This window comes from Eucalyptus grandis, chromosome 5, assembly GCF_016545825.1.
Source record: "Eucalyptus grandis isolate ANBG69807.140 chromosome 5, ASM1654582v1, whole genome shotgun sequence".
Classification (NCBI taxonomy): Eukaryota; Viridiplantae; Streptophyta; class Magnoliopsida; order Myrtales; family Myrtaceae; genus Eucalyptus; species Eucalyptus grandis.
Window position 1 is genome coordinate 48,454,474 of NC_052616.1, and position 14,844 is coordinate 48,469,317.

Consider the following 14,844-nt stretch of genomic DNA (forward strand, 5'->3'; position numbering starts at 1 on the left):
CAAAGAATTTCTATTAGGGTTGCATGGTAATGTTTCGTTTCCTTTTCGTTCTGGAACGTAAAACAAAAGTGTTTCTCCTGAACTTTTGGAACAAGAACGCGTTTGGTAACGTTTGTTCCTGGAATAAAAATGAATAGAAACACGTTAGTAAATTTTATTCTTTTTGTTTCTTTTAATTTTTTAAACATTTTTATTTTATTTTTCAGTTTTTCCTTTCTTTTTATTTTTTATCTTTTCAGCGGCCACCGCCTCCAATGACGCAATGACGGGCCGGCAGCCTCGCCTCAGCCATGGCGAGGCTCGCAGCCTCGCGAGGCCGAGCCTCACCGTGGTTGGGCGAGGCTCGGCCTCGTCTGATCCGGGCGAGCCCGAGCCGCCCCACTCAAGGCGAGGCTCGGCGAGAGCTCGCCCCAACCATGGTGAGGCTTGCCGCCGGGCCGCGCGACGCTCCGGCGAGGTCGCCGACCCTTGACGGCGTCACACCGCCCTCGACGGCCTGCTGCCATGGCCGAGGCCGGCAACCGGCCAAAGAAAAAGAAGAAAAAAAGAAGAAGAAAAGAAGAAGGAAAGAGAAGAGAGAGAAAATATGTTTCTTCAAAATTGCTTGGAACAAGAAACAACAATTTGTTGTTTTTTTGTTCTGGAACAAAGAATAAAAAAGAAGTAAACGCGACCAAACGCATTTCTGTTCTTTTTGTTCCTGAACAAAATCCGTACAAGTGTTCCTAAACACTTCTTTGGAGCGTTTCCATGCACACCCTTATTCTCTTCCGTAACAAAAAAGAATAAAACCCGTTTGATAACGGCAAGTTAGTTGTTCCTGAATAAAAAGTTACCTGGAATGGTTTTGGAATAGAAATGAAGTAAAAAAGCGCTTCTTGTTCCCTGAACAAGTTTAAGAAATAAGTGAATTTTTTTCTTTTATTCTTCTCTTGCCGACCACCATTGACCGCCCTTGATCGTTGCCGCCGCCAATGAGGCCAACCGACCGCCGCCGCTGCCGCCGCCGACCGCTTTCGCCGGGTCGCCGATATTGCCGCCGCACGCCGCAGCCGTCGCATCACCGGCCGACCGATCGCCGCCGCCGCCGCACGCCGGCGGCGATCGGCCGGCGGCGACGGCGCAACGGCAGCGTCCGGCGGCGGCGCGGTCTACCGGCAAAAATAAAAAAAAATATAAAAAGAAACTATTTTTTACCAAACGCATTTCTATTCTTTTTCTATTTCTAGATTAAAAATTTTGTGTAGTTACCAAATGGGCTTTTTACATAGAAATTGTTCTCCGTAATAGAAATAGAAAAACTATTTCGAAAAAAATTGTTCCTCAGCCAAGAAATGTTGCCATGCGAGCCTTCTTATCATTTGGGTAGAATGACTTTCTTACGATGGCCGTGAAACAGTTATTAAATACCTTAAAAAATCTAAAACGTCCTTTTTTCAATTATAAATACAAAATGAAGATTGCACCAAATACAAGTCATTTTTAAGTAAAGTAATCTGATCAATCTTAGTCATGTCAAATTAATTTGATATGCTCTGCATTAAAATATTATGGACCATCATTTTGTATCCAAGCACGATGATATGAGGAAATATCCTCTACAAAGTGATCATCGAGGGTGCCGGAGCTAAAAGAGTCTAATGTATTGCCCCAGCTTCGCCAATGATATTTAAGTCACATAAATTCAGGCTAGACCCAAGTCCTAGTTGGGCTGGTCGAGCTTCCTGATGCAATGACATTCTCAAGCCCGCAACATTTGCCTTTACCGTCTGGACAGCCGCCTGCCCTTTGATCATCTTTACTTTTGTTTTCATGTTTAGAAAATACGTACATTAAATTAATAATTGAATTTCTCCTCTATCATTTAGCAAATCGAAAAATGAATTGTCACATCTACTAATAACCCATTCATATAAAAAAATTTGTTACTCACTTTTAGCCTACCCATCCAATTTTTCGCTTGACGAGTTGTCAATTTCTTTTATTTTTTCTCGTAAATTCATTGTAACGTCATCGGATTCAGTAATCTAACTTTTCATGAACCATGCGAAGAAATAAGAAGATCTAAGGAGGATCACTTATCAAATTAAAAGCCCAGCCCATGTCTCATTGAATCCATAGGCCCAAAAACCCACAGAACACCCGACCCGGGTCGGGCTCCTCATCTGCTCGCTCCAGAGAGGTGGCCGAGATCGTGAATCCGGTCGGAGCCAGTCGTCTGAATTCTCAGGTAACTCGAGCGTTCTTCTCTTCCTGTTCATCTCGCCCATCGTCGGGGTTGGTCTTCGATGGGTCGGTCTCGATTGATGCTTGATTTCCCTGTTTGTCTTAGGTTGCGGGTTGTAGTGGGTCATGATTCCGCGAGTTTAGATGGGTCGGTTCAGTTCGTTTCCATGCTCTCATGTGGCCGATCGAACGCGTTCGCCGGAGACGAATCTGCAGTCGTGCCGAACCTGATCCTGCTCACCCATTTGCCATCTCCGACGTGTGGGTCGAGCCGGCATTAATCCGCTGTCGATCGTCCTGATTCTAAACTAGTTTGCTTTGGCTGAAGATCGGATTTTTATTTACTCCCAGTTTTCTTCGGTTGGTTCATCACTGGTAGGGGTGTCAAAAAGACCCGACCCGACCTGAACACGACTCCGAATACAAAACACGTATACGTGTTTCGTGTTCGGGTAACAAATATAAACAAGAAAAAAGAATGTGTTCGGGTTGGGTCAAGGTTCGAACATTGTTCGACCCGAAACAAGTTTTCTAAAGTCCAAAGACGCCAAAACCCAAAACACAAACGCTTTAGGCTTTAGGCTTTAGCCCCAAAACGCGAACAGTCGATCACAATTCAAGCACTGAAGGCTGAAGCACATACCTCGTCGGCTCCGCGTTCTTCTCCGACGAGTGCGCCTTCCGTGGAATCCGCTGCCGCCCTCCGATCGACGCGCCTCCGCCTCCGCCTCGCCGTCGCCGTCGCCACCCGTCGCCTCCGCCTCGCCGACGCCGAAACCCTTGCCGCCGCGTGTGGCCGACCATCGTCGACAGCTTGGGGACTGGGTTCGCTCGGCGATCATGGCGCTCGTTTCTCGCCTCGTTTCCAAGTCCCGGCAGGTGAGGAGCCTCCAGATCCACGCGCTCCCTCTCGCCGCTCGTCAAATGCCGTCCCGAATTTCTGCTCGATGGCGCTCAACATTGGCCGTGGAGATCGGGAATTTTGCGTTTCGCAAAGTCGCCGCTTTCCGCTCGGCGCGATTGTTGATGATTGTCTGTTGCTCTTCGTTGCGGGGCGATTTGATTCGGCGATTGTGTTTCTGTGCGCTTGAATTTTTAGATTCTTGTATTAAGGAAATTGCTTGTCTGATGCATTTAGTTGTCTATGAAATTCTTTGGGTTCAGGTTAAAAGTTAAGCTGAAGCAGCTAGCTGAGCAGTATGTGCTTTCTGAACAACATCATGAACAGGAGGTAAAGTTCTTTAAAATTGATTGATGGGTCTTTCTTGTTCGAGCAAAACTGTTAAAATGAATGGTTGGTTGGAGTGTGAATGGGCGGTAGGAGAGGAAGAAGGCTGTAGCAATGTCTTTCGCCTTTTATCAAGCTTCAGTGTTTCAGTATCTCATATTAGCCTCGATTCTGGGGCCGGAACAGTTTTGCTCTTAGAAACTATTTTTGTACTTTTGAAAACGGCTAGCTGGAATACTTACAGATGGAAGTTTCTGGAGAATTATGGCATTTGTGGTTCGTGATAATTGCATTTGAGATTCTCAATTATGGATTGACAAGTTCTGGAGAATAGAGTAATGTATATTTGTTTTCCTGTGGATCTTTTGGTCTCTTCATATATGTGGTGTTAGAAAGTTTGCTCTCCACTGCAGAGCGAGGAATACGAAGATTAATTTATGGCAATCAAAATCTTGTCACGATCAAGGTCACATTTTTGTCCTATCAAAAATAAGGTTACTTTCATGGAAAAAATAAGCTGATAGACTTGAACTATACATTCTGAAAACTTATGCCATATTTACGTCTTTTAATTTTCGTCGTGAATTTATTGTAGAATTGCCAAATACGACCACGGAGTCAAGCTCGATGTTGTCTTCTCGATGATTGACGTATTAGAGGTCAGTATTTTATAATATGCAACTTGTGTAAGTCCTCCTTCTTTTGCGCTCCTAACAATGCTGCCCTTCCTGAATTTATTATTGAAGCTTTGGACAGAAAAGGTTATCTCATTCTTGAATTTGTAATGGCAATGCATAGTATTCCTATGTTTGAGCGAACTTGGCTGACGAACATGACCCATAATGCTATTTTTTAAGAGAATGTTTGGCGATTTTAAGTTGGGAGAGAAATGATATGGGAGAAAGGCAGAAGGCAATACCTACATCTTTGTTTTAGATGTATAATGAAGTAAATTGATGTGGAGGAGAAAGAAGATAGGACGCGAAAGCTCTTTGTATTATATTCGTATGAAAATAGACTGGTAATACTGCAGTATATGCCTTGGGAATTGATTTACTTCCATTCCTTGAAGATCCCATGTGGCCAAGAACGAGTCTTTGGTCTTTAGGGTGGATTTGGCCACTGCAGTGTTCAAGATCATGGTTTGGAAGACCAAGAGGTATAAGGTAATAGTGGTGGGTGCTAATGTGACTCTCAATGATCAGGCTGCTAAGAATTTAGGGTTGTTGCTTTTGGCAGGTGGGGACTTCTGTTGTTGCTTTAGCTTTGATTTTGCTTGACTAAGGGCTGAGTTGGACTCTCTTGTGTGAGGAAGGCTGAGAATGAGAGTAATTTTCTGGTATTCTGGATAGTGGGCAGTGTTGGTTAATGTTTGCATTAGAAATGAGTGCTGGTTAGCGTTGGATTAGAAATGATTTATTTAAAAGGGGAAAAATCATTTTTTGGGAATTTCATTGAATGAAGATTTAAGAATTTGGTGTTTGGTTCTTATGATATGTAGTCCTTTATTTTCATTACACGAAATCTTCGGGGATTTAAGACTCTGGTCTTTCAAACAGAGTGATTTGTGTTTGCCTTGTTAAAATTCTCGCGTGAAAGACTGCATTGGGCTCGAATCTGGTTTTGTTAATTTTTGAGTATCTTTGGTGTGTGTCAGATCAATTATAGGACAGATGATGGCCAATCCGCACGATGCATATTTCTTTTTGTCCAGAAAGTTCTGGCAATAGCATGAATTCTTGCTGCACTGAAGTTACTACAAAATTAGACAGGTCGATTCTCCTGAAAAACCCTTTTGCATATTTACCGAGCTCACCATACCTTAAAATTCTTGGGATTGGCAAGAAGTGCAGCTTTTCTTAGTTCTGATTTCTAGCATCTTCTTTTTCAAACCTATAATGTATTTTTAAACATTTACTTTCCGACCCCATTTAACTTTCTTTTCCCCACATGCTATGCTTGTGCTCATTTGTAGAAGATTCATTCATTTGCGGCCCAAAAAGTCAAGAAAAGGAAGCCCAAAATGAGATCCGAATTTCCTGCTAGTTTAATGTGTTTCGGGTCAAGGTCGGGTAAATCAAAGTCCGGTCTACACCCCTAATCACTAGTGAGGGTGATTCTTTCAACTGGATTTGCTGATTGTTTTAACGACGATGTGTGTTATTTTCGCAGGCCGAGGGGCATCGTGGCACTTGGCTCTCGCGTCGCTAGGTTTTCTATGGTTTGCGTCTCTTTAGCAAGTTCCCCAGAAAACTCGGCGTTTCTCATCATGCTTGGTGATCCAGTTCATCTTGTTCGTTTTTGAGTCATTTATGTTTGTTTTAAACTACATGTGGAATGATCATCAAAATGCTAACAAGGCAATGTATTGCTACTTGTACCCAATGGAAGTTGAGTCCATGTAATTTTTCTTTGAAAGCTAACATTGGCTGAAAACAAAGCTACTTTTAGTGGATATTGTTCTGTTATTCAACTCTGAGGACATCCATTGTCTAAGGCTCCAAGCTCAAGGCTGAGTTTTAGCCCTTGACAAGAAATGTCACCTATCACTTGTGTAATAATCAAATGCCTATCATGTATTTGAGCGAAAACTCCACAGTTTCAAAAAACGTTCTATAAGTGCCTTCGTAGTTGCGAAACTTACTTGTGTATATTGATGGTAACCATTTAAGTTGAAGGTATTCTTGGTTTTATGAGATTACTATTATCAAGGTCTATTCTTCCAATCTCAAGACTACTCTATAGTTGTCCAACAATCAACATGTTGACATGCAAAAGACAAAATTTATCTGTAAATAATGAAATGATTTTTCAGTGTATTGAAGATTTTCTGGAAAGATCTTTGCAGGTTTTTCTCACCAACAAGAAATTTTTGGTTCAAGGGGACATAACCTAATATTTTATGATTGCTGTAATGATATTTTCTTTGTGTTATCTCATTAAACTGTTCTTATTAGATTTTAATTAATTTCGCATTATAATGGTGTGGTGGAATAGCGCAACCTTTCATGTTGTCTAAGTATTAAAATGCAAAGACTCCAAATGGTCTAATCCATGACTGAGTTGGAGCTAGTATGATTTGAGAGCAATACTATATGATCTTAGCAAAAAGAAGTATGGAATAGAATTTCATCATCACACTGGAGCTTCCAAAATTTTTGGTCCGTGTTTCATAATGATGTTTTGTGTATCCCATCAATGATAAATTAGTAAAAGTTTTTACCCATTCTAATGATGCCTTTCTGTCAAGAATGTTCTTAGAAAAGTTGTTTTCTTACCTGTGATTATTGTGCACAAAATTCTCTTGTGAGCTATTTGCTTTTAAGGTGAGCCAATTGCAAAGGAAATATAAGAAAAGAGGAGCTTTACCAAGCTTGTGTGATTTCAAGGTGATTTTCAGAACTTGCCCATACATTTTGTCCACATTTTGAACTGTCTCTATGTGAATCTTGTATGAAGGTGCCACCCAACAAGGCAAAGTCATGGACCATCCAATTTCAGGCACTCCTGATCAGGAAATCATATTTCTATTTAATTTTATTAGAAATTTTGCTTGAGTTGTCTTTAATTTTATCTATAATGTCTAGGATGGGTTTGGCAACAAATGGCCATCATAACTTATTTCCAAGATCTAGAAGAGGAAGTCCTTGCTCTGGCATTAATGTGCCAAATATTGACTCAAAGCAGGCACTTTAACCCATCTTTGGGAAAGATGCTTTCCCTGTTTCCCAATCGCCTTGTAATTTATGCAAGCAGTCATGAAACCCTAATTTGTATTGTATGCAAAGCGCATCTTTATCCCTTATGTCAAATTGAGAATTCTCCCTGCTCCGGTAACATAGAAGTGATCTTGCTCCATAGGACGATACTCATCAAATGGGCTTCTCAGGTTATCACTTTTGATGACTATGGTGTTTCGGGCCATTGCAACCCCGTCCATGTGCACCTCGGGGTTCGGTTAAGAAATGATTCAACGCTTGGACGACCCTTGCCGCTCCCCTAAATTTTCCCGCCCCGCCGCCCCGCCGTGGGACTTTAATACAATTAACATTTCCCAGTATAATCTCTCTCTCTCTCACCTCTCTCTCTCGGTGCTTTTCCAATGCACCTTCGAATCCAACGGGCCGGTGGCCTATTACTCACCGCTCCAGTTCACCTCGTTTGTCCGCTGTTAATGAGGGATTATCTGTTCCCCGCTGCAATCTTATCTAGGCATCCCAAATTGGCCCGCGTAACCCTCGACCCCTTTTCATGGCATTCTCGTGTGAGCAGGACATTCCTTCAAGAGAGGGCGCAAAGGATATCGAGGCCTGGGAACTTGTATGTTTTCTTTCCTTGCTATGCCTCAGCTCTATTTCCACTATGGCTGATCTTGGTCGTGAAAGGCTATCATCAGGAAATGGTTCAACTTTGGAATTCGGCTTCGACTCTTTGACTATGACGATTCCATGATAGCTTGTACTTTATAATGGACACTTTTGTTATTTTGATATGATATCATCGCTCGTGAGTCTGCTCCATCTGCCAATTGAATTTGGTAACATTTTTTATGGCGGATGTGATGTACCGTGTTGTTTGTTATCTCAATATCTTTGATGTTTTGCAAGAAACGTCTTATGACCAGTATAGTGGCCGTTGTTTTTGGATATCCACGGTGTTTGCCTTGCTTAGCCCACTGGGTCCCGCATTGCTGAATGAATGAGATTCCTCGGAGGAGTTTATTGCTATGTCCAACACTCGAGTCAATGGGTTTGGTACGCAAGTTGTATCAGCTTTGAATTAGAGAGAGACCACTAAGAGTGTTATGAAGATTCTCCTCTACTCTTCACTCCGTGCTCCTCCAAAGGGCCCTTAAGTTCCAATCTTGGTGAAGGAAGTTTTAAGTGGAAAAATCTTCCTCAAGATTGGAGGTTTTGCAAGCTGGTCGCCTCTTTCTAGCTAACAATGTAAACAAGAGAAGAAGCATCGAAGATTGGAGGAAGTGCAACGAAAGGGCAAGGATGAAGAATTGTAGCATTGTAAATTTAATATTTGGCTTTGGATGTGGGGTTCGGAAGATTAAGGATGGAAGGAAGATGCTGTTGAACCGAAATTCAGAGAACCCGGAGAAGAAGAAGGTTCTTTTCCTTTACAATTCTTTTTATTGTTCATGATGAATGTCCGGATTTGAAGGGACAGAGGATAATTTTCTGCAGAGGCGAGAAACGGAGAAGAATGATTACTCGGAACTACTGTTGAGTGATAAGTACGTGGACATGTGGATGCGACTGGGGAAAACGATCACTCGAAAAGCTGAAGAAGGTCAAGAGAAAACCTGACATGCGGGAGGGCACTTTACTTGAGGATTTATATAATCACTAGTCATCTCCTCAACAATGCTATTACTGAAAACCCACTTCTTGAAATGAGGTGGGATGGCCGGATTTATCTGAAATTTGGGACAATGGATCCATGGTTTGGATTGACGATTCCCATAAGGGGAACATATTTCGGCATGGCAATCTCCAGCAACGAGGAGGATAAACTACAAATATATCAATACATGGGAGTAAAATTCGATCGATCCCTGGGTTACAGAACTGCATATCGTGGTTTCTTCAGTTTGAACGTCTATATCCGCGCAACATGTGACAACGAAAGCAACCAAGCAGTAAGAAAACCTGAGACTCGAGAAAAATGAATCACGACATTCAAGAGAAGAAAAAATATTCAATAGACCAAAATAGGTTCACCAAAAGATATCATGACGAGCGAGACCGATGGTAGCGCGCTTCATTGCGCTTCAGAGAAGCAAGGGTGAAACCATGCTCAAGCACTCGCTTGCTCGGGTTGTTCCTCCGCAGGAGCTGCTTCTTTCGGCGGGCTTGATGAGCCATTGACACCATCTTTAACAGGGGATACTGCTGCAGCCACCGCAGGCGCTCCGTTAGCAGTAGGTGCGCCGTCCTTCTCTTTATCCTTCTCCTTCTCCTTCTCCTTGTCCTTCCCGTCTTTTGCATTCTTCCCATCTTTCGCATCTTTCGCATCCTTGGGAGGTGGTGGGGGTGGGATCATGTGAGGCGGTGGATTGTGCTTCAGTTTTATGAGAATTTGACGCATCCTAGAGAGTTCAGTCGGCTTTCCAGGCTTTGGACCCTGGACGATGGTGATCCCTGGCTTTTTCTCCTGTTCCTTCTTCCCTCGCCTCTTTTCAATATTCGGAACCTCATGGGGGATCAGCTCTCCTATGGCCTTCCAGTACTGCTTATCAGCCTCTTTATGGAATTTCTCCTGATTAGCTAGGAATAACTGCAAGACATGTACAAGTCATTATGATCACCTGGTTCAGAACTAATCTAGTGAATTGGGCAGTCGATGGGACACTTTTGAGTTCCTTACCTTCTCCCTCTCCCTGTTGTTGGTCTTGTTGCTTTCAACATTCAGCTTTCTTTTCTCATAAAAATCTCGTATATAATCCTCAGCATCTAGGATGATCTGGATCCTCATGTCCTTCTCCTGCTTCTCCTTCTCCTCAAGCAAAATTGCATTTTGGCTGCAGAAGCAAATGGAAGCACATAAACAATAAGTTAAGGTCATGCTGCGTTTGCAAACATGCTAGAACAAGGCATCAACGGCAGGGTGAAACCGTCTGATCTCTCAATTAAAACCTTCCAGCCTTAGTCAACTAATTTGGAAAAAATCACAGAATCAGACACACGACATATTGCGAGATATGTCTAACCATGTAAATAATCTACTTGCACTCCAATGAAACTACAGTTTCCTTCTACACTGTGCTTAAGCAAAAACCAGGTGCCATGTCACTGCTTTGTTTGGACTCCAAAAAAAATTATTTGTGGATCTTTTATTAGTAAAAACATGCAGAAACCTATGTTAATTTAGCTATTTTCAAAAAAGTTATGTCCATCTATCAATGTGATCATACAAAGAACTTCAGACATACATGTCAAGCTACTTCATTGGACAATACAGTACTCGACACAGACAAACACATGCCAAACTACTCCTTTGGACAATGTGACTTTAGACCAATCAGCATACACATCTGTTAGTAACTACATACATGTCTATAAAAAAATATCAATACCATCACCACCACCATCAACTGTGTTTCAACAAAACACCTAGGATACTGATCAAACGCATCATAGTTTTCAAGCCAAGCCAACAATGCAAATCAGTCAAGCTACTAGAGAGGCAGGAGGACTTGATTGCTTTACTACATCTACTATAATTGAAGTGTTTCCAGTTTTCACTAATTAGAATAGTTTTACCACACAAGCTCAAACTAGCGGATATTCTCTCGGTTCTCAAATGAAAAGACTCTATATAGTCCTTTTTCATTAATACCTTGGCACATGAAATTTCTTTTGAACAAAAAAGAACTAGCTCTTAATAACTATAGCAGAATCTATATAACTAAAATTCAACAAATACTCACCAAATATATGCATATTCAATATAAGCATCCAGTAGTAAAAAATTTATGTACCGTACGCAGCATGTATCTAGATAGAGTGTAATAGGCAATCATGCAAAATAAAAACAAAAGTACTGGGAGTCTCTTACGATTAGAACATCCTACCACTGCTACCATCATCGAGAACCATATTGCACATATTTGGGTTTAAGTCTGAGGCTTACTGATGATGCCAAGGAATCATGACTCTATCGGGGGTAATAATGGACCGCTTAACTCACTCAACTCATTTTCTACTGGTAAGAGAAGATCACTCTTTCGAGAAGTATGCTCTGTACACAAAATAATCCAACTACATGGGGCTCCACCTATGTCAGCAACTATTACACCAAGTAAGGATCCGACCTTCGGTGCAAAGTTTTAGAGCACTCTTCAAACTACTTTGGGGACCAAACTCAAGTTTAAATAAAGAGCCATTTAAGAAATACTCAGGGAGCTAGAAATTAGATCAGGTTTTCATCTCAAAATTTCAAAATGAAAACCCTTAGGATGATACACTTGAGCTAAGTTCAACTACTTGTCACCTATTGAATAGAACTTCCTTTATACTCGAGCTTGAATCAACTCCTTTCGAACTAAGTCCAGTGAGTTTTGATCGGACCAAGTTTAGACTTGGAAATACTTCACTCCAAGTCTAATTAAACATTTAAGATTTGATATTGATTCTAAACAGGATTGCATAAATATAGTAAACACAGATATAGATTTTAGACTAGTACGAGCTTCAGTTTGAGCTTCGCTTGAGCTTAACACAATTTTGTGTTAATGTGTACTTATAATGACCAAGTCAAGCCCATTCAAGCTTGAGCATGCTATTAAATAGATTCAAGCTCATGCTGAAAAATTAAGCCCAATCAAGCTTGAGTTATTGACCATCAAGCCAAGTTAAGTTCAACGGGAAAATGGTGTCAACTCTGCTAGTTTACACTAGTGCCATCTTCACAATTCTCAGCTTTTCATTTCCTCTCTCTATCTATAGATGAAGCTGCAAACTCTCTTCACAGTTCTTGACCATCAAGCCAAGTTAAGTTCAACTGTATTGATTTCTATGGATCTTGCAGACAGTCATTTAGGGGCTTCGTTTGAAATGCATCTTCTTCATTATATTGTGGTCTGGAGCTAGAACAGAATCTACTTTTATTCTTTTATCTGCATAAAATAGAAAAACTGGAGATTGCTCTCGAAATCAATTATGATTAATTACTCAGTTTGAATGGGGTCGCTTGCACTTGAGTGTGTAGATTATTCTTATGCGCTGACTAAATATGAAAAACAACCCACAATTGAGTTCATGATGAGAATTGGCATCTTCCTATGTCAACTAAATGTAACTTGACTGTTCCCCTAGAGAAACCTGCTATCTTGGTAAGAGAGAGTCATGTCTTTTAGGTTCCCTTTTCCAGTTCAGCACCTCATGCTAACAACTCCTATGTTTCCCTTTAGTGGGATTTATGTATATGCTGACATGACAATATCCTGCAAAGATAGACAGTAGTAAAATTTCACCGTGAAACTGTCAGTCATGGGCTGAGGTCACTGAACAGTGGACAAGCTATGGTTTTTCATGAAAAGGCTTACTAATCCTAATGTAGGAAAGTAAATGAAGTTCTTCATCTACACATAACAGTATGATTTCAATTCAGGTATACAACCAACGACAATTCGGATATATTTCTGAAGAAATATTGCAAAAACAATCTACAGCTCATTAAGTTGTTCTATAATGGAATTATAAAGGAAACCGTTCCCATAACACAACTGTAGGATCTAGACGTAAGGTTGATCAGCATCATTCTACTGTAATCTTTTCAGCTCTAAACTAACGAATCATTTTGCTAAGTTACTGTTTCAATGTAACAAAATGAACGATGACATCTATCCCATCACCGGCAGTTATTGATTAACTGTTTCCAAATTTGCTAGTCCCAGTCAAAAGGTAACTTTCACCTCAGATCTAAATCTAGATCCAAGAACATCTAAATATTTCAAAGTTTCTAGAGTCAGCTGCAAAATCAACAAGAAATTGCACAAGTCCACAGTTACCCAATCGCTCTAAGCCTAATTACAAAGTGAAAATCAAAATCAAAGTCCAAGCGTCCAACCATAAAGTAAACTCAGAATCAGATCTTAACTAACTAGCAGTTCAGACGAGCGAATAAGATATCGAGAACCAGATAACTGATGACTAGATAAATTGCATAGAATGAAGCACGAATTTCGGAATCGAGATCGCCACCAGGACTAATCCACTTCAGCTATCGCTCGAAACCGCAGCTCGCCAAGCGCATTTCACCACATTTCGAAGGCAACAGCAATTCAAACCCGAGCAATCGAGCCTAGATCTAAGCATCAAACAGCACACCAACGCCGGATCTAACCGAATCCGATTAAATCCACACCAACGAACTCGAAAAGCCCTCACCGCCGCCACTCGCGCAGGGCGAACCCTTCCTCCTGCATCTCGTTCGGCGGGGGCAGGATCGGCCCGTCGGACGACGCGAAGACCCCGTCGTCGTCGTTCTCGAACATGTTCCCGTTCCCGTTCCCGTTCCCGTTGCCGTTCCCGTTCTCCACGTGGACCGAGTCGAAGGGCGACGGCGAGTACCCGGAGCCCTGGTCCTCGTACCCGAAGATCTCCGGGGACCGGTCGACGGCGACATCGCCGTCGGCCGGGAACCCGTCGAGGCCGCCGCCGGAGGCCGGGGAGAAGCTGGAGTAGCCGCCGTAGCCGGAGAAGGCGCCGTCGTGGTCGGCGGCGGCGGCGGCGGCGGCGTGGTGGACCTCATCGCCGTCCATGCTGAAGGCGTCGAAGGAAGCGGACATGGCTGGGGGATCGATCGACCGATCCGATCGGCCGGAGGATTTGGAGATCGGAGATGGAGAGATGGAAATGAAAGAGAGAGAGAGAGAGAGAGAGAGATCCGCTGGACTGGTGGTGTTTTTGCTTTTCTGAGATCTCGCGATTTCTGCTCCTTTCCTTTTTATGTTCTTCCTTTTTTCTTCTTCGCTTTCTGGTCAGCGATTTTTTTTTTTTTTAAATATGAATCCTCAAACTTTAATTTATTCAACGTGGCTACTAAACTTTTATTTAACATTTAAGGTTAATACTTTGAAAAAACCCTAGACTGATATATTTCCCCAAATCATTTTTTTGATCATGAAAAACTCCAAACCGGTACACTTTGGACAAATTTATCCCAGCCGATTATAAAAAAATCCTTAAACTAAGTACATTTATTATAAATTTACCCCAAACTAATTTATTTGATCGCAAAAAACCTCAACTGGTAAATTTATGACAAATATATCATCTGCCAAATTGTATTAATACTACAAAAATATCACAAAAATTATAAACTATATATTTAACATAAAATCTCAAATTGATATACCAGTCAACTATCACGTATCATTTAACTTAATAATTTGATAATAAAATTTAACGAAAACTAACAGAGGATAAATTTGTCACAAGTGTACCAGTTTGAGGTAAATTTGTCAAAAATATACCAATTTGAGGTTTTTTGTGATTAAAAAATAGATATAAATAAATTTATCACAAAGTATTAGGTTTGGGGTTTTCAAGATATTAACCCTAAATTTCTAAATTTTTAATTTACTGAATGCAATCTTTAAATTTTTAATATATATAATCCGGGGACTAATTTGAATATGTACCTAAAGTTTAAGGATTACGTTAAATAAATTAAAAGTTGAGGAATCATATTGAACATTACATTAAAGTTTAGATATCACATTAAATAAATTGAAAGTTTATGAATTATTTATGTAATTATCTATTTTTTTAGTGCGAGAGATGAATGGGCGCGGAAAACGGGGTCATTCGGCATTTTTTATTTTTAGTTTTTTTTTTCTTTTGGGGTGTTGAGAGATGAGCGAGTGTGGGAAA

General features: G+C 41.2%; 1 protein-coding gene and 1 long non-coding RNA gene across 2 annotated transcripts; one reads left to right on the forward strand and one right to left on the reverse strand.

The window, feature by feature from the left end:
• The first annotated feature begins 2,915 nt into the window (after positions 1–2,915).
• LOC120294135 lies at positions 2,916–4,096 on the forward strand. The gene is made up of 3 exons (XR_005551621.1): positions 2,916–3,105; positions 3,391–3,457; positions 4,050–4,096. It is a non-coding gene; the product is annotated as an uncharacterized LOC120294135 (long non-coding RNA).
• A 4,845-nt stretch (positions 4,097–8,941) lies between these two features.
• LOC104445304 (clathrin light chain 2) lies at positions 8,942–13,903 on the reverse strand. The gene is made up of 3 exons (XM_010059151.3): positions 13,357–13,903; positions 9,833–9,986; positions 8,942–9,742 (listed from the first exon to the last, which is right to left on the reverse strand). Exons 1-3 carry the CDS (start codon positions 13,755–13,757, stop codon positions 9,263–9,265), a joined length of 1,035 nt encoding a protein of 344 aa, XP_010057453.2. The 5' UTR covers positions 13,758–13,903; the 3' UTR covers positions 8,942–9,262.
• Positions 13,904–14,844: the final 941 nt, after the last annotated feature.

Excerpts from the sequence above, each read along its gene's own strand:
- LOC104445304 (XM_010059151.3), bottom strand. The coding sequence starts at position 13,757 with ATGTCCGCTTCCTTCGACGCCTTCAGCATGGACGGCGATGAGGTCCAC. Across the intron at positions 9,987-13,356 it reads GCCCTGCGCGAGTGGCGGCG|CCAAAATGCAATTTTGCTTG; the intron begins GTGAGGGCTTTT and ends TTGCTTCTGCAG. Across the intron at positions 9,743-9,832 it reads ACAACAGGGAGAGGGAGAAG|TTATTCCTAGCTAATCAGGA; the intron begins GTAAGGAACTCA and ends CATGTCTTGCAG.